Raw genomic sequence first — 26,759 nt, 5'->3', positions numbered from 1 at the left:
CAGGTTATGATTAGCTGGAGTATTTCTTGACACTTATGGCTATATGTATCTGTATATATTTAACTGACCTCCGATTCAAAAAATAATGGATAACATAAAAGAAGGGGACAGTGGGACACTTTTTAACCTAATTATAACAAAAATAAATTACTTGCACAGAGAGCTTCAGGAGTCCTTTAAAGGTGCTGTGTGTAATTTTTTGGAGGATCTGTTGACAAAAATGCAAGATAATATACATAACTATATGAAGTTATATACTACATTATATACATAATGAAGCGTTTTCATTATCTTAGAATGAGCTATTTCAATCTACATACACCACGGGACCCCTTGCATCGAATTCACCATGTTATTTCTACAGTAGCCCTAAACGGACAAACTGCTCTACAGAGCGCATGTCGTAAATTTGTTATTTCCTTCGGCCAAGAAGCGAATGATGACATCTTAGTCCTGTGTCAGCCACTGTAGTGCTTCAAACTGGGGGGGGGGATTGGTGGGTGGTGGGGGGGATGTGGGTGTGGAGTGAGCCGTTGGTTGCAATTTGCAACTTCACCACTAGATGCTGCTACATTTCATACACTGGACCTTTAAGGGATGCAGAAATGGTTTGTTTATTTGTTTATTTGAGTTTGTCTATCGTAACAGGAATGCAGGAGTGAATATTACCAAAGCAGCAAGATTATTTGTGGTTATGTCAGAAACACTTTATCTCTTAAAAAAAACACATTGGTCTAATGTTTTACAGGGATAGTTCACCCAGTAAAGAATAATTATTTATCATTTACGTCAGTGGTCCTCAACAGGGGGACAGTGGCCCACAAGGGAGGCCCAGCTGACTTCTAAGTGTGCCTTTAGATGACTAAATATTTAAAATTAGACAGAATGAGCATTGAAATACATAAAAAAACAAGATATTTCTTATTATTTGGCAATTTTATAATGAATAAACACCTTTCTAGTTAATGACAAGCTCTAAAATATTTTATTAGGTAAAATTTAGAGTTTTTGTGAGTGGGAGGGGGTCGTTTGAATATTGTTAAATAAAATGGGAGACCTTGGAGGTTGAGAACCCCTGATTTATGCACCCTATGTCATTTCAAACCTGTACGACTTTCGTTCTTCTGCAGAACACAAACGAAGATATTCTGAAGAATGTAACCAGATAACATTGACCCCCATTGAATGGACACAAAATGCTGAGACATTTCTCAAAATATCTTCTTTTGTGTTCTATATACAGGTTTTATTCTTGAGTACACTATTACCTTTAACAGACCTTTCTCTTCAATTAGCCGTAAAGTTTTGGCTTAACACACAATTCCATCGAAACTAAATCTCTTTTTGATTTAAGACTTTCTCTTAACGCAAGACACTAATAACACGCACTTATGACCTCAGCCCTAGTGTTTTTGATTTAGTGCACTCCACATTTTAGAGTGATATAATGATTTCTAAAAGCAGCCATTTGTTCGGTGTTATCAATGATTGGCACCCCACCAGCAAGGTTAATATGACTCCAGTTGCACTGATTAATGGATGATTGTGTATATAAATTCAATTTGGCTGGCACCCAAAACAGATTCTATCCTCCAGTGACCGAGTTAGGTTTGTTGTCATCCTCCGGCAAGAGAAAAAAGGACATAATGCGCCATAGCAAAAATAAAAATACATCCAAGGACCAGTGACCACACATTGCAGAAAAATAAAAAAACAGCAATAGGCAAGTTATTTCCTTAATATCTTACTAGCTTTATTACTGGCATATAAGAATGTTACAATAGGCAAGTTCCTGTTTCTACCCACAATGCTTTGCTTGTCTCTCCACTGTGCTCCCTAATGACTAAGGTTGGATTAAGAAAGATGAATCTGACCCACACGCTAGGGGCCCATCACTGTCTCCTCTATGAGACACACCAGTAGCTCCGCATTCCCAGCGGGCTTCCATCAGGTCCAGGCGGCCGACTGTTTAATGGAGTACTCTATACAGCGTTTCTGAATCTGACCTCGAACCCTACATCTAACCAGGCTTGGATGAAGGATGTGAAACCAGAGCCCGACTCCATCAATTACGTCCGGTAATTAAGAGTGAGCGTCAACGGGATATAAAGAGCACCAGCCCCGAACAGTGGCAAACACTTTTTCTTCATGGGATTTTAGGCTAATCTCATTTTACTGGAACCGCACGTCCTCCGCACATACCTTTGATGTGTAAATTAGGACAGAATCGAAGAAATAAACACCGTCACAAGCCAAGAGAAAATGGAGGCTTTGGCAGAGCGCATATTTTTTTTGGACGGCAAAACACAATGGAATGAATGCAGAATTTCTGCCTCATCATGATTGAATCTTACTTAAAAGGGACGATTTGCATTGCCACCGGAATCAGTGTAGCCGCGAGTGCGTCTGCAATCATTTTTCACATCAAACTCATGTTGGTGCCCAAAATGAATGTCCTAAACAAATACGAAAACAAAAACATTTGCGTTCTGCACTTCAGACCTGGTTAGAGGAAATCTACAGTGATGCTGCTTAAAGTGTCCTGGATTGTTTTCCATTTTGCTTATTAGCATGTGTTTTAAACCAGTTAGAAAGGACTTTTCGAGCTTTTCGAGGTCTCATTTGACAATCTCAAACAGGCTGAATGTAGACCTCAGCTTAACATTAGAAACAAAAAGATTTACAGTGAGATTCAGAGTTTAATTTAACAGCTACATTTCACCGAGCTTCTTCCCACCGGGCAGCCATTTTCCCTGGTAGACTATTTCTGATCCATCTAAATTGTAAATGATTAAATTATCCTCACACATATTCTTTAGGCTGCACTCTGCATATTAAGAAGCTGTGTGAATGTGGGGTAAATAAAGGCATCAAAATGTTTTGACTCTTCGCCTTTGCAGCCTCGTCGCATTGTAATATCGCCTGCTCGGAAAAAAGGATCTGAGACGAGCAGTTGGCGCTTGCAGCCTGACATATAAATGTGACAAAAAAATTATAAATTGACAATAACGCAAAGCCTGTTTCGCGAGTCAGGCGGTTTTGGTTCAGAAGAAGCCAAGTTATCTTTTTGACACGAATATACATGCTCAGCATGATCCCTGGCTCCAAAAACAATGTGTTATCACTTGAGGTTTGCCTGCATTTAATTTTAACATCAGTACCTTCTCGCGACTTTAGTCTGCCTGTCAGAGAATACACAGCTGGGCTCAGAGCGAGCATGACAGCTTTGTCACTAGTGGGAATACGCTGTACAGAACTTTGGCTGTAGGACTGTTTTTGTCGGAGACATGGAGGTCCCAAAGAGCCTGTCTCAGGAAAGAGTGTCCCTGCATCTGTTTCATCGGAACGGCTCGCCGACCAGAACGCCCTTGAAGCTACGGTGTCTGTGTTTTTTCTATACGTCACCCCCTGAATACTGTTAGAAGTATCTTGATCTCCCCACGTAGAGGATTCCAAGGACATGATGGCATTGTCAGCTTCCTGGTCCACCTTCAGGGTTCTCCTTTAGCTGCTCTTCTTGCCATCGAATACGATAGTGAGCACATTTTGTAATGCGTAACAAAAAAATGATGGGTAGGTGGTTATGTTTTACATCTTTTAAAAGAGATATTTTGAAGAATGTAGGTAATAGAGCAACGACGGTACCAATCCACTTATATTCTATGGACACGAAACCAGTGCAAGTCAATGGGTTACCAACATTTTTAAAAATATCTTAAAAAGAAAGTCTTAGATATTAAATCACAACAGGGTGAATAAATTAAAATTTAACAGAATTTTGGGGAGAAATATGACTTGAAGGCCAATAAAAACATATAAATAGCCAAAAAGAAAAGAAAAGGAAATGACTTATTTTAGAAACCCAAAGCAATTGTTGTCAGAGTACAAATATTTATATTTATATTATTTTTGTTATATTTATATATCTGATATTTTTAGAAATATGTGGTTATATTCATAGTCATATTTTAGGACAAATCTTTGTCATATAAACTTAAAACCATCCTTAGTAGACACTGCGCTTTAGTTAACAGACAAATTCAAGAAACTAGTGAAACTTTTTTAAAGGTGTTTCATTACCTCTGCTGTTCTTGTATCTTCTCTGCTGTGATTCCCTGAACCATCATCTCCAGTACATCTGTGTCTGCACTTTGCTCTACCACCACTTGCTTCTTGTTAAAGGCGTATCGTCCAATGAGCAGCCCCGAAACAAACACGGCCAGCCCTGCTAGCAGGTATTTGGCCAGACAGGTCCCACTCCGCCTCTGACCCTTAGGTACCGCCCGACTGAAGCGAGACACGTAATTAGGATCCTCCTGTAGGCGTTCAAAGCGTCCGTGGGGAGATGCGGAGGGTTGAATTGATTCCAGGTCCGGGTCCATGCCCCCGCCGGAGGAGCTGCTTACTGGTTGATGCTCCACACATTCCAGCTGAAATCGGTCCAAACCTGGTTCCTCCAGTTCCTTCTCCATGTCCCATTCCATTTCTAGAGAGGCGGCATGCAGCTCCTCACTCTCCAGATCCCGCACATGGAGAGGTCCATGGCCAGCACGCACCTTCCTGTATGCCATTTTTGCAACTGTAAACACACACAGAGACACAAATACAAATGTACATATGTAATCAGATAATACAAATGTCACTCTGAATACATTAGTATCTTATTGAATTGATAGTGATATCAATTGGGAGGTAAACTAAGCCCTATTGGCTATTTTGAAGGGGGAGGAGCCAGTCAATATGTCCCACCATAACTTCCTGTTTCACTGGAAATTATGTTGAACAAAGTTGAGTATTTTGGGTCTTTAGAAAAGAGATCGGAGATTTGTTTTGGTTCCTGTGTGTTCGCCCTGTAGTGAAATGAAGTAATTGTGTGTGAATATTGCTACTCATGGTCATGTACACGTCGCTTCTTCCACAGCGCCCAGTCAAGTAACATTATAAATATTAATGAGCCATGCTTTCGTGAATTATTTAGTTCACCAGCTGATTAGTGCAAACGTAACAACGCCTGCCTTTCAGCCAATACGTTATGTAACATCCTGTGATGAATTGAATATTAATAAGTAAAGCTTTTATCTACGAAGCAAAAAGAAATTCTACGATAAAATCTTCATAAAGGAATGTGACGTAGTTTAAATGCACCCCGTACAACACTTTACAGTAAATGTGTAGTTAAAACATTACGATATATATTTAAATAGTTATGACATGAAAGTTAATGTATGTTTATCTATAATTGAATGTTCATGAACTACACACTGACCCAAAAAATGGTCATAAAATGAAACCAAGCTGTAACCGGGGTGATACCTTTTTAAAAATCGCCTAAAGATTGCATATTAATACCTAAAAACGTACATAATGGTACCAAATCTGCATCAATATTTACATACCTGTACCTAAATGGTATATACAGTATTAGGACCTTTTTGAAAGGTACCGTCGCAGTGACAGTTTGTGTACATTGAAAAGTAATGATGCCAAATGAAAGTGTAAAGTCTCAAAACATAATTTTTTTGTTTATAACTTTACTTATTGGGTTTTGCAATAAGATCAGTACAAAACACAGATTAGTCAGAAGAGATTACTTCCATACACAGCTGTATGAAAAGGGAACTTATTTCAGAAACACCCCCATGGCTGTGTGTATGGAAGAATTCTGTTCTGACTAATTACACACCCAAAATCTCTATCCCCGGTGCAACAGAGAATATAAACAAATGAAACAGAAAATGCATAGAAGGTTAAAAGAGGTTTTTGTATTCATCCTGGAGCCAGTTGCATAAACATAGCTGCTAAGACCACGTCTTAACAACTATTCTCACAGACTAACAATTACTCAGGACCAATCAGTCTTACTTTTCATATTTCAATTAGACCAATCTACCTTTTTATGTAACTGGCTTGAAGAAGTTGTGAGTTATGACCAGTCTTGAAGAAAAAATGTATATGACTAACTTGACTATAAGTTATGCAACCTGCCCCTGTTGTTTTACCCAAAGAAGTAAGGAATCAATGTATACAGTATTTTCAATCGTAGTGTATATTCTTGTTTATCAGAAATGTCATAAGGTGACAGGACTCATATTGTATGGTGCAGTCTTGCAAGGTAACATAATTAACTTGTACAAAGTTTTACTACGAAACACAATTACTTTATAAATATAATAATAAATATACTTTATTTAAAATATATATTTTTAAAGCTTATGGATCCAAAACAGTCTGTGTATTTATTATTAAGGTTTTTGTATTTAGTGTTGAGGGTCTGGGTTAAAAACAAAGCTTCATTTCAAATACTCATATAGTTTATTGAAAATCGATGCAATTTTATGTTTCTGGCAACTGAGGTCTCTAAATTCGATAAGTTACCATTCCTTTATAACTTGTGAAGTAAACTTGTTTATTAACAAGATTTTTAAAAAAGCGCATGAAAAAACGTAGCTAAATTCAAGAACTTAATTCAACATTTATATTTCTATATTATCTCAACTTGTAGCAGCAGTGTGAATATAATAGTATTTTCTCAAAGTTTGAGACACAGCACAAAAAAGAATTCTGTTTTATTGTGTAAACAGGTTAAATAAAAAAAATAATCACGGATGTCATGCACTTGTGAAGCATTAAACTTCGGTGGATGGTTTTACCAGGGTACTGTGCCGGTTGAAGTCTTTTAGTGTTTATATGGCCAGTCCTTATCCTAAACACAAAGCATTCTCTACGCAGACAGGCCACAATCTCAGGGAGGGATGTACAGGCTCACAGTTTGACTGTTACTGCTAAAAAAGATCATTAAGGGTGATGACTTGGTTGGTTCAAATTCATAAAAGAGAACGGAATGTCTCGGTGTACCATCAAATTTAACTATCCCTTTAACAGACACCACCATCAAACTCAGAACAGCCCAATCGATAATAACAAAACTCCAAACTGCCCAGAATTTCCAGACCGCACACGGGGCCATTATCCAGTCAAACGGAGTTCCTGAAATAGGTTCCCTTTAAAAAAATTACAGAGCGTAATATCTGCTGCCGGCACAAGGCAGAGAGGAGCGAGTCTGAGAAACCTTTGATAGTCAGACTTAAAATAGTCATTTAGAGGTGGGGAGAAATCTCTTATGATAGAAGGAAATAACTTTGCAACTACTAAACATTCGACACACGTATCATCAAAAATGGCGCTGAAGTTTTTACAACACGTTTTGTACATTCACGTTCAGCGTGTTCCTTGCCTCTGCCTTTTATATCATTTGTGGGGCAGAATTTTTCTTCTTTACAGGAATGTAGGGATATGAATGATTTTTTTTCCACTTTTAAATAGGCACAGCGGAATATGAGAAGAGAAACTCGAGGTGGAAATGATGTGCTTTTGTCTCTGAACATCAATCTTCGGTGCCCCACAAAACTTCCATTATTTCAGGCCGGCGTTCAGAGGAGAGATCCGCGTGGCGCTTCATTTACACTCTGACCCTGGCAATGATACGGGTGTCAAACTCTCAGGACAGTGCTAACCCTCATCTTCTCATCTCCCCTCGGCTCCTCCTAACCCCTCGCGCTTGGCTCTTTGCTCACAGACTGACAGATGACGCTCAATCACCAGAAATGCGGGTAATTTAACGCCTTTCGACTACCCAACAGGGCCATCAATTAAAGTCGTGGGGAATACAACATCTTTGACTTTTCTCTGTGATTGATGTTACTGGGAAACGGGAAAGATGCTTCTTCATAAGCCGCGTTTCCAGCCTGCTAGATCCAATCTGCACCTATTGGTAATGCAATTGAATTCACAGGAAAAAAACAGAATCATTTGTTACTGCTAATAGCATTGTTTATGTGTATTGTTTATATTGCTTTAGCATCCGAATCGCTTTGGAATTATGCATATCAGGCAACAGCACAAACAAGCCCTAAACATCTGTTTTGCACACTGCAGTTCCATATGTTGCAGACTGGTTCAGAGTAGTTAAGGATACAGTAGACTATAGCTTTCTTGCCAATGCAAAACTGTCCTTTAAAATAAAAATAATGTAATTTTTTTTATTTTTAAGGTCCCACTTTATGGAGTGTCCAACAACAAGTTTACGTACATACAAGGTGTAAAAACACTTTCGTTTTTTAAAAAGAGCAGTTATTGTTACCTTACTCTTTGACTGACTTTGAAATGATTCGTTCGACGATGCATCTGTCTAATCCCCTCCTTTCTGTCAGCCTGATCTGATTGGACAGATGGTCTAGTCTGCTGTGATTGGTCTACCGCGTACATCGTTGCAGTGTCGCAAATGGAAAGTAGGCGAGCATTACACCGAGTGACGAAAATCTGAAAAGGAACTGAAAATAGAACGACAGACGACTCGTTGGCGTGATTCAGAGTCGACACCTTTTTTCCCAAGCCAATAACTTTGTTATTCGTTCACTTTCGGCTTTACAACTTGGCAGACCGCTTACATTCACACACAGCAATATTACTCACAGCATGAAATGTCATTTTAAGGACATTGTAATAGTTACCCTTTAAGTACTGCCACGATCAAAAGAAGCTGTAACACATCTCTTCAAAATGACATTGTATTTACAGACTGTTGTCCGCAGCAGTGATAACAAACAAAGCTGGCTTTTGTGAATAAAACGCATTCTGTAATAAGCCATATTTGCATAAAGGCATTTGTGCTGAAAAGAACGATAAATACTGATTTAAATAACAATGAAGCACAGATAGCACCTGGTTAAGATGGATCGGTTTTGCTCTGAAATATCACTGTTTAGTGGATTCATCCTCATGTGAGAAAATAAAAGCTTTTGATTTAGATACCCTACTATCATTATATTCGTTACAGTTTGATTTAAGCAACCCACTGCAGTGATACGATGGACACCAGATGTTGTGCTTCTGGATGGACACCTTGTGTTTCTGGATTTATCTTATCAATATTTATGAAACCTGTCAAGACAGCATTTATGCTTTCCAGGAACAGGTATAGACAGGATGAGTAGATCATTTCAGCCCCAGTCGTGGAAGGCCCGGGTACTGCTTGGGGCAGGCCAGACAATATGCTTGGAAAAGCAAGAGTAATAGCATCTATCAGACGATGCTAGAAGTTTCTTGGAATGAATCCTACACCAATCATCCAGCATTGGATACCATGTTATTTCTATAACAGCCTGATATACCATGTGCACCTTGTGGATGTCACGAGCTTGCACAGACGCACATACTATAGAGGTGGGAACTTAAAATGATCTGGTTGAATGATCACAAGTATCGCCAAAATATCTTTGTTGAAAAAGGTTTAAATTGAAATTATGAAATATATACAGTATATATATATATATATATATATATAAAATAAATATTTCAGATTAGTTAAGGGAATTAAATTAATTAAACCAAACTAAATTGTAAATTAAACGTAACTAAAATTGAACTCATTTTAATCAAACGATTGCAACGAATGCTGAAAAACTGCTGCAGTAAATGGAAATCTTTCAAAGGAATTATATTTTTGTGTTAGAGACAATACAAATAGTCTTTTAGCCTACATTTAGCTTATTCACTTTTTTCCGTTTCTTAGCTACAATAAATTTGCCAAAAAAAAATATTTTACTTACTAACTAAACAAATGCATTCTTTCAAACTAAACTTTATATAACCGGCCTACTGGTAAATTAAAGGCATACGGAGAAAAGAAATGCTCTTTTCTTTTCTTTTTTGTCCTTGCAGGAGGTGAAGAGGAAAAAGTGAAGTCAAAAAAAGAAAAGAAAAAGACATCTCAGCGTTGTCCCGCTTACCTGTCATCACATTTGACACAACCTTGTCAGTTACCTTAGTTAGAAAGCATGAAACTAGCTGTCAATCATGCCAGTTGCTGCTCATGTCACACAGGGCAAAGCAAACACAGGTCCTAAAGAATAATTTAAGTCTAATAAGAACAGATACTACCCCTTCCTACAGCAACTTACCAACGAGTCTCTTCACAAACACGTTCATAATAGGAATATCTTAGAAAGCATTTAGAATACAGGTTCAGATTACGTGTACTTAAAATATAACAAAGAAAGTCTGCATATGTACAGATCCCCCAGACTAACTTTTTTCAACTTCTGACAGTTCTTATAAGAGTGATGATTTTGCAATGTCATAGATGATGGATTTCAAATCAGAAGATTCTCAGCATGATCTCATAGAGCCAGACATCTGCCAAATTTACAGTGACGCGTGTCGTCGTTTCCCTACAAAGATAATTCAGAATTCATACAAGGTGAAACAACATAAGCCCCTGGCAGAAATAGGCCAGGCCACGGAAAGCATCTTCAGGCCCAAGACACCAGAAAAGTGCTATATTCATATGACACATGAATAAAATATGCATCCTCAGGGGTACATGCTACATATCTTAGAGGCCTCACCCACATTAAATTCTAAAATATACAGCAATTTACCAGAAGGTCAGACAAGACCACAGTGTTTTTCCTCCAAACTGCAAGGTAAAAGTATGTATATTGTTAACAGATTAAATATTATTAACAGAAAGTGCCAAAAGGGTCACCGGAACATTCTGCTAAAATAATACTTATGCATACTTGATGTTCCTCCCATAAGAGTAAATCTAAAAATACACAGACACATTACACTATTACGGAGGAAGACTTGTGCCTGCTAATAGCGTTGTTTATTTTCACGGACTGTCTGGGTAGTTTTAAATGCTCACTGAACGATTTATGCAAACTAGGTAATACTGAACATGTGCTACATTGCACGTCTCTATGCTCATCATTTATTTAATTTTAGTACATGCAGTTCAGTTTGCCAACTACATTCAGCTTTAACTATGCACCCTTAAACTTTAAATACTACTTTTAAACTTCAAGAGTCCCATTGCATTTGATCATTTTATCACTTAAAGCTCATCCTTAAGCATTAAAGTAGCACATGTTTAAGTTTTTCCAGTGATAATATTTTTTCATGCCTTAAATGTAACTCTTCACCCTTGCTTTATTTATATCATATGTAGATTTATGAATATGCTAATTAGCATATATCCCAGCCAAGAACGGTTTGTAATCGTGCCGCGTCAAACCAGGCTCACGTGGAGCCATAACAGGAACCGTTTCAGATTGTGCTTAGAACGGTTCGGCGCGATGGTGGAAAAGCACTGTATGGCTCAAATCTGTTTACATGATTGGTAACAGGGTTATGATGTCATAAGCAGAGGCAGTTTCAAACTGCATTTTTAAACTGTCTATGGTAAACTGCAGTTTTAAGGAGAAAATACTCCGCAATGGTTTAAAATGATTAATTTGCACATGGTTGATCTAAAAACATGTTAAAAAGACCACATAGACATACAAACAACATTAAAACTTGATTTTCACCACAGGGGGACTGCAATTCAAGGCCTAATTTACACAGTATTTGCACTGACAGAACCACAGTAACATCTAAATACACATGGTGCAGGGCTATACTAACACAAATAGAATTAGTTAAGTGTGGTTAGTAAATAAGAAACAGCATTTTGTGCTGAAATATGGTGCGCAAAAGTGGCACATCTATTTAGTGAAATGGCCCTCGAAGATGTTGGGGGATGATTTTTATGGCACATGCTACAATAAAACAGCACATCAAAACAGCTCCATGTGGATAAAATAGCCCAACGTAAGACTAAACTGTTGTTGTGGAATTTTCTGTTCCACATTTATTAACAAGGAGAAACTAGCAGTGAAACTAATGCCGCCCAGCAGTCAGCATGTGAATAATGTTTCATTTGTGCATTCAGATCAATACCTGCAGGTAAGACAGATACCAAAGCGATGAAGATAAAGCCAAATCAAAATCCAAATCACTCGTTGCGAAAACACGTCGGCCTGAGCTTCCAATCAATTACCATTACGTTCAACGGGAAAGGGAGGAAACAGACAGTGAGTCAAAGGAAACATTCTTTTGAATGACTCTAAAGCAATACCAGGGTTATTGAGTACATCTATCACACCGCACCGCACGAGGAGATATTGTACTGACTTGCATCGACTAAAAATGCTGGATACATCTGCTAAAAAGGCAAGCGATACACTGTGTACCATTTTAAGTGATATTGTATAGCACTCAGATCATTAAAGCCGAAATCAGACTAACAGTTGTGCATTAAAGTTCTATCAAATGCAAAAGGCAGAAATAGTTTCCATCTACAGTGGGAAGTTAATGGCAGAGCCAGAACAACCAAACACTCTTTTTGTTTTAGCTGCACATCAGTTGCACAGTAAATCAGAACATAAAACATAAAAGCTATCTAAGGCCAGGTGATGTGCTTTTTACACTTTCTCCCACAGGTCCTTATTATAAACAGACATGGAAACTAAGAATTTAAGGAGGTGCACTTATGGGCTTAGGTTTTAAGATATTGCCAATGCCAATTGTTCCTTGAAAAACAAGCAGTAAAAGCCATTGTTTACCTAATTAGTTTCAAGGGGCACAAAAGGACGAGAGCTGGTTTGAAAACACCTTATCCAGCTAGAGCAAAGGATTGCCCCTCAGAAATGAATACGCAAGTATACAACTTCAAAAGAATGATTAAAAGAGTTTAGTCTATGTTTATGTTGTGCAATTGTTAGACAGAATAATATTTCAAGGCTGAGAAATGTACAATGTCAACTACAAAAGTTTCTCAAAGCCTTTTGCTGTTTAAAGAGCTCGAAGTCAACAAAGATCAACGGCAAGAATGTATATGCATGTTATGCATGGTATTTCCAGGAAACAATGAAATCAGTCAGAATTCAGTGTGTTCATGTTTGAATATGGTTGAATACAGTGGGAGGCCTTGGAGTCAAAAAGGCTAGGAACCCCTGCTTTAACACATAATTGCATTAAATAACAAAACATACAGTGTGGATATGTAAAGTCCTTTAGAAACCTTTAATACATTTAAATAAAATCTAAGTTTATCTAAACAGAATAAATGATGTAAAATAAACTTTACAAGCGATTTCCTATGAATTCTAATGAGATCACGGTCACGTATGATATAGTCTGTGTAATATCAAATGAACACTGAATATAATGAAACCTCTACAAACAAGGCGAAGGAGCTTTTGATGTGGATCATGTGTGTAGGCGTCAGAGAGCACAAGCCACCATCCGTTCCAATTTGCAGAGTGAAAAACTCTAACATGTTTGACCAAACAATGAGAGCGCGACCTCGGGTCCCATTTAATTTGAAGGCTGTATTCTCGGCCCGGTCGGCCAGCAAAGAACAACCCACGATCCTTTCTCGCCGTGATTTAGAGAGTGTTTATCTTTGCCACTCGTAACAAATCGACACTGCCACATTAAACACCACTATCGGAACATGACAATAGGCTTCAAATTGAATACACGTGTGTGAATCAACATGAGGAAGTTAGCCCACATAGCCCATGCACAGCTTTGGCCCATGTGTTGGTTTGTATAACAAAATTTGATGAGGAGGCAATTATCATGATAAACATAAAATAAGCCTCCGTTTTCTCAGGCCAATCACATTTCAATTTCAAACTGATATCATCCCAAAATATTTATTAAGGATCAACAATTATGTGCTTGCATGGCCTACATTCCCCAAAGCCACAATTTTCTTTTCACGTAAAGTCACCCACAAGGAGATAGCATCTATATATAGACAAAACCCGCCACTGCCTCCATGCAGACAGATCAGTCATTAGCTTCCAACACTGTCACGTATAGAATGTCACCTTTCGGTGTAAATGAGGTCTTTCCCATCTGCAACGCACTGATAGATTGACATGGGGCCTGTCAGACATCACTGGCAAACATACAGAAATAATGAAGGAGGTTTTTGATCCAGCAATACCAACCTCTGGGGCATTTTTTACCGTACAAAGATATTTTATACCCGGGCAATCATGCACAAAGACAGCAGTGCACACACACACACACACACACACACACACACACACACACACACACAATGTACATGACATACAGAGTGTTGACTCAACCGCGATATGTTGGGCAGGTGTAATTGGCCGTCATATTGCACTGCTAGCTGGTGACTGGTGTTTCAAGAGGTCTGATGAAGAGATCGGCTGAGCTCATGTGTCATCCAGTGCATGCAGTATGTCTGAAAATTGAATTCTAAGGCTAACCAGAGCTGCAGAGACCATGTTGTTAACTGGCACTCATTGACTTACGTTGCTTTTGTGTCCATAAAATAGAAGTGAATGGGTGCTGCCGCTGTTCGGTTACCAACTTTCTTCAAAACATCTTATTTCGTGTTCTGCAGAAGAAATAACATTATGTGGGTTTGAAATGACAAGAGGGTGAGTAAATGATGACAGAACACCTGAACATCTTGAAGGCAGAGACCATTGATCTGATTGACTTTAAGGGGGGGGGGGGGGTATGGGTGGTGCCCCCAATTCTTTACTGCCCCTTTACCCTATGAACTGTTCAAACTATAATACTTTATACATCAAATCATTTTCTTCTAATATTCCCCATCAATACTGAATTCAATGACTCAAAAGCTGCTACACATCCCCCTAAAAAGATGGTCAGAGCTTCTCTCTAAATAGACTGAAGTTTATTTATATATTGAGAGGGTACTCTTAAATATGTCCAGGGCCATTTGGCAATGTTAGGAGGCGTCCCTGGCCATCTGGTTGGTGGGCCTCCCCCCTCCCTCTTCTGTTCTGGCCATGCGTTACTGACCCCTGCGTTTCAATCCACTTCAGTGATCCAGCTACCTGGCAGCCGTCTCCCTCAGACCTTGCCAACAGATGGCTCTGCAGCAGGTAATAATGACCCAAGACAAACTCTTAAATTGATTATGCCATCGTTAGGGCATAAATACAAAGTATTGGCCCTGCAGAGTGGAAAGTTGGGCACTCTGTCAACAGGCACTCACATGACAGGCAGATACAGGATGAGGGGCGAGGGGGGATAGAGCAATGCGGATTGACCTATTGCACGTGAGGGGTCTGCCGAGTAATCCAATAAGGGATAATGATAATAAGTAATCCTAATCAAAATTCACACGCAAAATTTTATTGAAATTTACAAATAAAAAAGACCTTGAAGCGGGATGTAGGGTTAATGAAAAGTCATTTGAAAGATTCACATGGGCATGTCCGTCGAGACCAATTGTGCCCTTGAGCAAAGAATTTTCAGTTAAAGTTGTCCCTGAAGTAAGGCCACATACACACAAAGCCAGACCTTTCCCTATCCAATCTTTTTTTTCTCTTTTCACGGCGACATCTCAAGAAATATCTGCGTATACACGAAACCGCTAAACCGACTTAAAACAATGTAGCTGACACGCCAAATCAGTATGTGGCGCTGTAATTCTGCCACAGAGATACACTAAAAACGGAGAAGAAGATTTGGAGCATGCGCATAAACTTTGCGCGCTGGGGTGATGACATCATCGTTTTAGAAAATATACGGATCGGCTGTACACACTAAAACAGAAGGGTGGTGTTTTCAAATTGATCTACTCTGGGACCCGTTTTAAAAAAAATAGCGGTTTCAGGCTCCCAAAACGCCGGATCCGTGTGGACGAAACGCCAATACGACACAAAGTCTTTACGTTTACAGCTAAACGCGTCTCCATGTGGATGGCCTCTAAAGCCTGGCTCAGACTACAGGAGTTTTAAAATCCTGACAGATTTCAAATTCTGGTTGCAGCACACACATAAGGAGAATCTTGACAGATTCTCTTATTTAAAATCTTAAACCTGGCTCAGACTACAGGAGTTTTAAAATCCTGACAGATTTCAAATTCTGGTTGCAGCACACACATAAGGAGAATCTTAACAGATTCTCTTATTTAAAATCTTAAACCTGGCTCAGACTACAGGAGTTTTAAAATCCGGAAAGATTAAAAATTCTGGTTGCAGAACACACATAAGGAGAATCTTGACAGATTCTCTTATTTAAAATCTTAAACAAGCTCACACTCATCAGTGTACAACTAAATTACACATATTTTACATATCCATAGGATATGCAGTTTTGTAAAAGGAGCTAATAGTAACCGTTTTAATAGGTTTACTATTTTTAGATGTTGACATCACATCTACATTTGAATCTCTTTTTCAAGCACTACAAAAATAGGTTTGCCCTTTGTAAACTTGCATTTATGAATGTGAAATGTCCAGATAAGAAAACGTTGGGGCGTAAAGTTGTGTTTATAAATAAGCCTAAAGGTAGCAAGTGCAAAAATAAAAATTTAGAAAGTTTGATTGGAAGTTTTTTTATTTCATAATTGCACATCAAAAGACATTCTAAGACACCCAAACTACAGGATAATATTGAGATTATCATACCAGAGGACGCCTCTTAAGTCATCTCACCGGGAAACAGAAGTAAACAAAGGGACATCGCAAAGTTAATTTCACGTGATCTCACCTGGCAGCGGTTGTGTAACGTCTTTGTCGCTCTCTGAATGATTCTCTGTCTGTCTGTCCAAAGCTGTCTGTCATAATGCTTTTTGCTAGGGTTGAAGTTATGACTGTGCTTTGGGCGAGCCGCTTAAGTTTAATGTTAATAAATAACGGAAGAAAAAAATAGTTGCTGCCGAGAATAAAGATGAATGCCAATGTGATTATAAGATACAGCATAAAAACAAACACATAAACGCATGTTATCTGTATGCCTATAGCCAAATAACAATCTGTTGAACGAAACTACAAGCTGCGCGTTAGCAGTTAACTTACCCGGTACATTTAAAACAGACGCGACTTCTCCCCAGCTCTTTTCCTTATCTGTGCGGTTGTGGTATGTTTTGGAGGATACATTATATAGACAATCATGCTGTTGCCACAAGTTGTTCTTCCATCTCCGCTGTCCAACGTACCCTTGCAGGAGCTTTCGCGGTCGACATTTTTAAAGGTCTGTCAGTCACCTCCGTCACCTTGCAGATGTGCCTCTCATTGGCTGTTGCGAAAGTACCAACGTCATCACCCCGATTTAAAATCCTAAATATCAAACATGTTTGATATGATCGGGGCAGCCCCGATTTCTCTCGGAGCAGATCGGGAGGTGTAAGATTCGATCTGTGAACACCTCACATTACGTGATAATCTGGGCCGAATCGGACCCGATCGAGGTTCTGGACCCGATTTTTTCAAAGATTCTCGGGAGGGGAAATCGGGGTAAATTCTGGCCGAGAATCCTGTAATCTGAGCCAGGTTTAAGTGTACTTCAGTTGTTCAAAAGCCTAGTAAGAAAACACAATTTTACAAAATATTCATGTCAAACTGGTACTTCAGAAGCTTTTCTTATAGTACCATTAACGAAAACAGCGGTTCTGCTTTTAACACTAAACTCCAACCTCTCATAATTAGTTGTGGGAAATTTCAGCCGTTATACAGTGTGCATGAATTGTAATATTTACTTTTTGCCATAATTCAGTAATATTAGTCACACTTTATGTTTGTCACTGGGTTATGCAAATATCTTACTATTAACAGTATTTTAAAGTGCTTGTCAACTTTGACAACACAGTATTTAATCGTTTAAAAACTACAGTGTTTTTTTCCATTTCCAGAAAATTTGGACATACAAGGTTTCAGAAGGACAGCGACGATTTGCAATTGCAAATTGCCAAACACAGACACAATACACTAGAAACACATCCGTCTGTTGTTATTTCAGGAGCCGAAGGCTTTTTCATGCAGTAGCCTTAACAGAAGAAAATAAACTGGATAAGATCAGCAAAGAGACAGAAGTGGCAATGTCCTGATGCAGAGAAACAAGAGCACATCAGGTTTAAAAACAAACCTCTCAGTGATGCTCAGCAGGATGCTTCCTTGAACAATTTACATTAAACACCAGTGATGAGATGCTGCTGGCTTTATAAACAGTTTCAAAACAAACACACACAAGCACACACCTGACATATTAGCATCCAAAAAACATACAGACAAGTCATTTATGGATTGATGAATCTAAGCTTTGTGATGTCCGTAAAAAAAACCACAGGCAAATAAAACATATGGATAGAGCTACAGTAGAAATGGGATGAAACTTCGCCTGAATCTCTTTGTAAACTTACTGATGTAAGGTTAACATTACAGCATGCATTTGAAATAGCCACATTTAACATTAAAACAAGTTTAAATTGATTGCAATACAAAAAAAAAAAAAACATTCCATCGATATAAATTGTGAAAAATAATAGAGAGCCTAATAGAACCATAATAGACAAAATATGTTTTGTTAAGCAAGAAACAAATATAAGGGGCATGGGTGTGCATTGGATGAAAGTGTCAAGCAAAAGTGTCATACTTTGGCTATCATAAAACAAGGCATTAAAATGGCCGCCATTTCCTAAAAAAAGTGGCAATTTGCTGGAATGTTCACTTAAAAAAAGAAAGAGTTATCAACAAGCTCCAACATTTGCAAATCTACCCTGTATTCCCACACAGTGACAAATACTTGAGGTATAAGAGGAACCTGTAGAGAGCAGACAGCCTCTCATGTTATAGTTATTTCACAACTCATGCTCTCAGAGATCAAGAATGATACAGAGGACAGTCATATTTCAGAGCACAAAACATGTCTTTAATCATGGAGAGAGTCCTTCTGCTCAGAAAGCCATGATTTGAAGCTCCTGTGTCAGCTGCAGTGAGGGCTGATGGCTTCTCTCCTGCTGAAGAGCGTTGGATCATTTAGAGAAATCTATATTCTCCGGTCATTCATTTTGCTCCAGGAATAAAGCATTTTCCCAGAGGGAGTGAGCTACAGCTCTCTCAGCAAATAGTCCCTTTTCTGCCACTATCTGTGTAGGAAACATCTTCGGGTGTTTATCTTCTTGTGAAGACATGTTTGTTGCTTTGAACAAATCATTTAGGTAAGATGCTTTGGATAAAAGCTAAATGTGCTAGATGTGAATGTGTGCATGAGCGTTTATTTGTTAATATTTTTAAGTTCGGATATAATTGTCACTCTCTGTGCGCTATTTTCACAATACAGTTTTTTTCAATTGCTAACATCCCTTTGACCCACCTTTAGTCACATTTTCAACACTCTAAACACAATTAGCACAACATCCGTCTGTGGACAACGTTTGCACTTCTGTCACTTTTGCAGTAACTTTATGGTAACGTTTGCACTCCTGTCACTTTTGCTGTAATTGTATGGTAACGTTTGCACTTCTGTCACTTTTGCAGTAACTTTATGGTAACGTTTGCACTCCTGTCACTTTTGCTGTAATTGTATGGTAACGTTTGCACTTCTGTCACTTTTGCAGTAACTTTATGGTAACGTTTGCACTCCTGTCACTTTTGCTGTAATTGTATGGTAACGTTTGCACTTCTGTCACTTTTGCAGTAACTTTATGGTAACGTTTGCACTCCTGTCACTTTTGCTGTAATTGTATGGTAACGTTTGCACTTCTGTCACTTTTGCAGTAACTTTATGGTAACGTTTGCACTCCTGTCACTTTTGCTGTAATTGTATGGTAACGTTTGCACTTCTGTCACTTTTGCAGTAACTTTATGGTAACGTTTGCACTCCTGTCACTTTTGCTGTAATTGTATGGTAACGTTTGCACTTCTGTCACTTTTGCTGTAATTGTATGGTAACGTTTGCACTCCTGTCACTTTTGCTGTAACTGTATGGTAACGTTTGCACTTCTGTCACTAATGCTGTAATTGTATGGTAACGTTTGCACTCCTGTCACTTTTGCTGTAATTGTATGGTAACGTTTGCACTTCTGTCACTAATGCTGTAATTGTATGGTAACGTTTGCACTCCTGTCACTTTTGCTGTAATTGTATGGTAACGTTTGCACTTCTGTCACTAATGCTGTAATTGTATGGTAACGTTTGCACTCCTGTCACTTTTGCTGTAATTGTATGGTAACGTTTGCACTTCTGTCACTAATGCTGTAATTGTATGGTAACGTTTGCACTCCTGTCACTTTTGCTGTAACTTATGGTAACGTTTGCACTTCTGTCACTAATGCTGTAATTGTATGGTAACGTTTGCACTCCTGTCACTTTTGCTGTAACTGTATGGTAACGTTTGCACTTCTGTCACTAATGCTGTAATTGTATGGTAACGTTTGCACTCCTGTCACTTTTGCTGTAATTGTATGGTAACGTTTGCACTCCTGTCACTTTTGCTGTAACTGTATGGTAACGTTTGCACTTCTGTCACTAATGCTGTAACTGTATGGTAACGTTTGCACTCCTGTCACTTTTGCTGTAACTGTATGGTAACGTTTGCACTCCTGTCACTTTTGCTGTAATTGTATGGTAACGTTTGCACTCCTGTCACTTTTGCTGTAACTGTATGGTAACGTTTGCACTCCTGTCACTAATGATGTTATTGTAAGGTTAATTTTGCACTTCTGTCACTAATGCTGTAATTGTACGGTAATGTTTGCACTTCTGTCGCTTTTGCTGTAACTGTATGGTAACGTTTGCACTTCTGTCACTAATGATGTAATTGTAAGGTAAAGTGTGCACTTCAGTCACTTTTGCTGTAATTGGCCCCCATTGACTCCCACTGTATGGATGCAAAACCACTGAGACATTTCTCAAAATATCTTATTTTGTGTTCCACAGAAAAAAAGAGTCATAAACACTCATATACTCTATTTTTTGTGTTGAACCAGGAAGTCAAATGATTTTATAAGTGTATGCAAAAGTCTAGCATGACCAACCATATATGTATATTTTTTTACAGTACCTTAAGTATAAAAAGTATAAGTATAAAAATAACCCTGGAACCCAAATTTGTTTTGAGGGACACATCCTGGCTTCATTTCTGAGCAGAAGGATGCTTCCCTATCTACTCATTCCCCCCAAGCTTCTCTTTGAAATGCAACTGCAGGGTCACCTCAAGTGGCCTTTCTCGCTACAGGCTCTGTCTGTAGCGGTTTCTTATTCCACTTGCACCGCTTAAAGAAAACTTCAAGCCACCCAGGTCTCATTTTGAACACTGCATATATTCAATAAGCACTTTATCAGCGAGGCACCACCTACTCTATTAATTAATCTTGACAAATACTTAATCTCTATCTTTTTCTTAATTCCCTCAGGTCTAAACATGATGCTGGTGTGGCTATGAACCCATGTTGAGCAAATGAAAGTCGGCAGAAGGAATAAAGAGACGCCACAGGGCTCCACTAACCTTGCGTTTATTCAGAAGTTTGTAATGCAATAATCACCTCCGCGTGGGTGATTGATTTTAGCCGCCCGGTGCCATTAATCATCAGCCGCTGATGGGAATAAATGGAATTATCGCGACGGAAAGCTCACTTCGATCTTAACAATAAAAAACAATTAGCGTTTCTGAAAAAGCGCTTTAAACTAATGCAATTGAGTAAGAGATTAATAAATATTTAAACCCCGTTACCACCAGTGATTTCGTTCAACGCAGCTGTTTCACAATTAACCTCTGCACTGTGATAATTAGTAATGTGATAAATACCTGTGCTTTTATATGTGATTACAAAATCTAGAGATTAATTGTGACTGTCTCTAGAAGAATTACAGCATGAAACACGATCATAAAGCAAGATTATAGATGTCACTCACCCACGAGGGCTTATTATTATAACTATTTTTTTTATCATACTGTCATAATTTATATAATTATTTCAGGCTCAGAGTTTATGTATTTGCAAACACAGTATAGAGCATCTGCCCCAATGAGCTGTGAATCTAGAAAGAAGACCATAGTCTTTCATTTCATGGCCCCTTAACTATCATATAGTTAATTTCAACAGCACCTTGACAAGTTGTTTAACATTTCAACCCGTCTCACTGCAGTTCGTGGCATAGACACAACATTTTGAATCTATTAATTCGTGTTCATGGACACGAATATCCCCATTTTTTCGTGTCAGTGAGCACGCTAACTCACGTTAGCTTTTTATGTCTGGCTTCAAAAATAGCAAATATGTGGTTAATTTGTGAAGATTATATTAATAGACAAAATGTGTAAGTATCATAAACCTTTGTTAATCACAGAGCTTATTTTTTTAAATGTTTCAAAGGTCTATGGGAAAAATGCATAGGCTTTCAGACAAGGGATCCAGTGCTGCGCTATCTTCCGGGTTGGCCTACAGAAATACATAATCTCTGACATACTCTATTCGTATCTAATTCATACATTTTAACCTGTTAGCTGTCGGTCCCCTTTTTTGAGGGTTGGGCTAAAAAGTGATTTCAACTTTTAAATTAGTGTAACTCTGGAATGCTTTGGTCTAGAGACCTAATCTTGGTCTTGTTTTAAAGAAGAGATTCTATATTTTATTGTAAAAGTAGTCTGGAGTTGAAAAATTAAATGAAAAAAATAGTTATAGCAGTTTAATTTTACATTAATAATAATAAAATAATCAATAAACATAGTTTTATTTGACTAAAAAATCTAAAAAAAAAATGTTTCGTCAAAAAAACACCAGAAAATTAAAGACATACTTCTATGTTTTGTGTCAAATTTCAAGCTGATATCACAAAAAATGTGGTTTCTGGGATAATTTGAATCATAACACCAACAACTGCCACTGGGTGGCATATAGGCTCCAATGGTTTACTGCATACAAATTACAAATTAATAAATTTCATCATTATTTATAAGAAGGACATTCTTGGAGCTTTCCAATGAAATATACGTTTTTTTATTTATTTTTTAATTTACAATAAAATATGATTATGAATATGTAATTTTTATAATGGTACCAAATGGGCCCAGTGACATTTGAGAATTTTTTTACTCAAGCTTTTACTAAGTGATTTCTATTGCAAAACAATTCTGAAATATAAAATCTACATGCTTAGAGCTTTCCAATGATATATAGTTTTCAGGATTAAAATGGAATTATATTGCATAACTTCAGTGTTCCACTGAAACGGTGACATTTAGCAGCATTTAATAGTGTTTATGTTATAAATTAATAAATTACTACCCCTACATAATTTATTTTTGTAAAACACTGGTCAAATATGTATTCTAGAGTCTTAGACCTTTCCAATGATATATAGTTTGTCATGATTAGATTTAGATTTAGTTGTGAAAATTGAAGTAAACCTAGGTGTTCCAACAGTGGAACGGTGACAGTAAAAGTTAATATGAGTTTCTTTCTGTCCAGTGATGATTGATTTAGGGGTGGGACTTCAGTTTTGCTTTTTCTTATAAACATGTGTTTTTGTACGATTTACATTGTACAAATTCATACGAATTAGCCACCTCATAAAATACTTACAAATTCCTGTGAGATCAGGTTGAAATGTGCATGACAATTCAAAAATATAACTGGATTAAAAAGAAAGAAAAATATGAACGCAAGCACAATGAAGGGATGAAAAATGTATTCTTTACTTAGTTTTTGTTAGTTTTGTTAGGTTTTATAGGTTTAGGTTAACAAACAATCCTCTAGTTGGGTGATTTAGATAAGTCCATGAAAATGCTGAAAATATCACTAAATGTGGAACATCAAGCTATATACCAGAGATGATAATGAGATCATAAAGCACAGAAACAAAATTTTTCAAAGCAGAAAAAGCCTAATGGCTATTTCAGAGAGCAAATGAAAGAAGAGGAAACTATAAAGAAGGTGCAAATGGTAATAAACGCAATAAATACACCAGTCATGCACATGCACAACACATCACAACACATCCAGCCAGTGAGTTCAACCTTTGGATATTAAAACATTTTTTAGATGACACATTAGAGTCTTCTGACAGCCAAACCAATCCAAGCATTACAAAGCATAACAATATCTCCAGCAGACAGATACAACCTCTGGAGATGACCGTTAAGGTTAAATAACTGCCTGCTTATATATCAATTTGAGAACATCTAAATGAAACATTTTTGTGGTGACAGAAAGAAATTGCCTATATTGTTCTTGAAGTTGCCACAGTACTGTATATTGTAGGCCAAATGTAAAAAATGTATCACATTGGATACATAAACAAAATATGAGGGCTGTTAAACGATTAATCGCGATTAATCACATCCAGAATAAAAGTTTGTGTTATTATATATTGTGTAAATTATATATAAACATTTTTTTTCCTAAATATATGCATGTATGTGTATTATTAATGAATACAAAATTAATATGCACAGTACACAGACATATGTTATGCAAACAGAAACTTTTATTCTGGATGCGATTAATCGCAATTAATCGTTTAACAGCCCTACAAAATATAAATTGAAATGCGAATCAAAACATAAGTAGATTTTATAAGGACACATATCAAGCAAATATTATATATAATCTGCAATAAAAATATCAAATAAAACAATATATTTACAAATAATAACACATAATGGTTGTTCATGTGCACATGGTTACTCTGCTAGGCCACCTGTGTGATCTGGATGGGACTCGACTTTCTTTCATACATTTAATGCAAGAAATTCATATTTTTGAAACATCCAAATACATTCCGGAGCCACTGAACCCAAGTTAAATCACTTCTCCCTTTTTATGCATGAGCTACCGTAACCATAGTTTTTTCACTCAGCCATATCTACATGTTCTAAATAGCAGATCTGGGAGTGGGAAAAAGCCTCCAAAATATACTTAAGCTAATCTGCATTTCTCCAAAGGGGAGCCATGTCGCATGAAGGGGATTCAAAAATTGGTTCGCTATCACTAGACTGCAAACCTCATACGGGTCAGTAAAAAGGAACCTTGCTCAATGCGGCAGTGTAATGTAGGGGGGTTGGAATCGGTGTACATGGCGGCCAGCCATAGAAAGGACAGCATATGCAGCGCTGAGGTGCCGCGGTCTAAGGGAAGATTGCGATCTGAGGTGTATGCCCCAGGTAGGAGAAAAGTAGAGCGTGATGTTTATAATACTTGACTGAAGCAGCCATGGCTAAGAGACTTTCATGCTTGTCTGCATACAGCTGAGGCCTCACCTCTGATATTCAACCACAGCCTGACGTTAAAGGCAGTTGAAGGGTAAAGAAAAATCAAAACCATGGCTAAAACAGTCAAATTATTATGCATTATTAAATTATTAATAATTTGTCACAGATCTCAAATCATTGTGGCACTTTCATTTAGAAGACAAAAAGTGGGTTCAAAAGTCAATATATTGCATCTTTTCATATAATTTTACATAAGCTTATCACTAAAATATATAAAGTAGTCATCTGCATTCCTTTAGTCAACCAAGATAGATTTGGAGGTCATTCACGCGGGGATACATTCTTGCATCCTATCCAAACTAACATGTAAAAATGTCAGCTCTTTCTTATACCGACAACCTCTAAATCAAGAAATCCAAACGCTTCTAGGAATTTCTATAGCACAGCTCTGCGTGAACAGATAAACACCTTTCACTCCAATATCTCATTCCACAGATCTAGCAGGGGCATGTACTTGACATTTACCGGAAATAAGTCAAGCATAGCATTTACGAGAACTAAAAATGTGGATCTAACAAGCTTCTGTGCTTCGTGTCCTGTAATACAAGCGCCATTAAATACACGTTGTTAATCACGCATCAACACCGCATCCTGTTTATTACCAATCACGTACAAATATCTTGGCGCCTCTGAGGTTGTAATTTAGATATTCCCCTTATTAACTTTATAGACAAAAGTAATGGCTCACTCGATCGCGTTTTGCTGATTCACGCAGAATACACGCTCCACTGGTTCACACTAGGGAACTATATACAACAAACAATCAATTAACTGGCCAGGAGGGAATTGGAGAATACAAGGGGAAACAGAGGCTATTTCAGATTTTTCTCCCGTCCTTTTCCCTTTCGGCTAATCTACGGTTTATTGCCATTGGGTATAAAGACATAAGATTCTGTGGGGAAATTTAATTTAAAAACATATTGGATGGGTTGTACCTAGGAACACAAAGCCCATGTAAGAGAAGAGTCTAATATATGCTTAAAAATGATCAAATGTTGGTTAGAAAATATTTGCACATGGCATGTTCTTGAGTAATTAAAGCTATGGTTCAAGACCCAACATCCACAGCAAATTACAAGTGTGTGCATTAATGAATATGCTATTAATTACTCATAAAAAAACTCTCATTACTTATTGTATCTAATTTATTTAGTTGTACCTAGTCTTTTCTGCAAGAACTACAACAACTAAAGTTTCTCTGAATTATATATGCAAAAACGAAAATAGCAATAATGTTAAAGCAGTGACATCTCCAAGGTGGAACATCCTACCTGCAAAACCACCTAAAAAACTGCATGCAAGTTTATTAAAAGGCAAATGGTGACCACAACAAATATTGATTTGATTTGGTTAATAGAAGTTGAATTAAAAAACTTCCAAGGCATTATTTTGGAGAACATCTTAAATTTACATTTTTTTTACAAGTGGCTAAAACTTTTCACAGTACTTTATTTTCTAGGTGGGTTGTTTCAAGCATCATAGAGGTGTTGCCACAGTACTTACTGATTTAGGCTGTCTTGTTTTTTTTTCTTCTTTCATGTAATACCAGACTGACTTGATGATAGTGAGATATCTGAGATCTCTGTGTGGGACAAACCGTGTGCTGGAGGACTTACATGGCAAAGAAAGTTTGGAGATCTATATTGACATTTTCTGCTCCCTAAAGCAAAAGGTCTTACAAAACATCTTAAACGCATAATGCCTAACTACGTACAATGCACAATATACTGTACATATATACAGTATACACCCTCCATAAATCTTTCATTGGGAAGATTCATTTTGGACGCCATCATTTTAACAAATATTTTGTAATAATCATGTTTATTTCAGCGTCATTTCATTGGAAACAACCCAAT

At 37.6% G+C, this 26,759-nt stretch overlaps 1 protein-coding gene across 7 annotated transcripts in view; it reads right to left on the bottom strand.

Moving 5' to 3' along the window:
- The window catches only part of LOC130571242 (inactive N-acetylated-alpha-linked acidic dipeptidase-like protein 2), a 218,607-nt gene that overhangs the window by 130,430 nt on the left and 61,418 nt on the right, over window positions 1-26,759 (bottom strand). For 4 of the 7 annotated variants that reach the window (XM_057362090.1, XM_057362091.1, XM_057362092.1 and 1 more), the window contains 2 exons: window positions 14,184-14,269; window positions 4,081-4,579 (listed from right to left, as the gene is read on the bottom strand). In XM_057362090.1, the coding sequence (XP_057218073.1) occupies window positions 4,081-4,571 (491 nt within the window). In that variant the 5' untranslated portion in view covers window positions 4,572-4,579; window positions 14,184-14,269. The remainder of the gene's footprint in view (window positions 1-4,080; window positions 4,580-14,183; window positions 14,270-26,759) is intronic. The other 3 variants (XM_057362095.1, XM_057362093.1, XM_057362089.1) reach the window with 1 other exon arrangement.

The sequence above is a fragment of the Triplophysa rosa genome, linkage group LG20 (genome assembly GCF_024868665.1).
Source record: "Triplophysa rosa linkage group LG20, Trosa_1v2, whole genome shotgun sequence".
Taxonomy (NCBI): domain Eukaryota; kingdom Metazoa; phylum Chordata; class Actinopteri; order Cypriniformes; family Nemacheilidae; genus Triplophysa; species Triplophysa rosa.
Note: the sequence above shows the minus strand (reverse complement) of the source record. Positions and strands in the feature narration are given on the sequence as shown.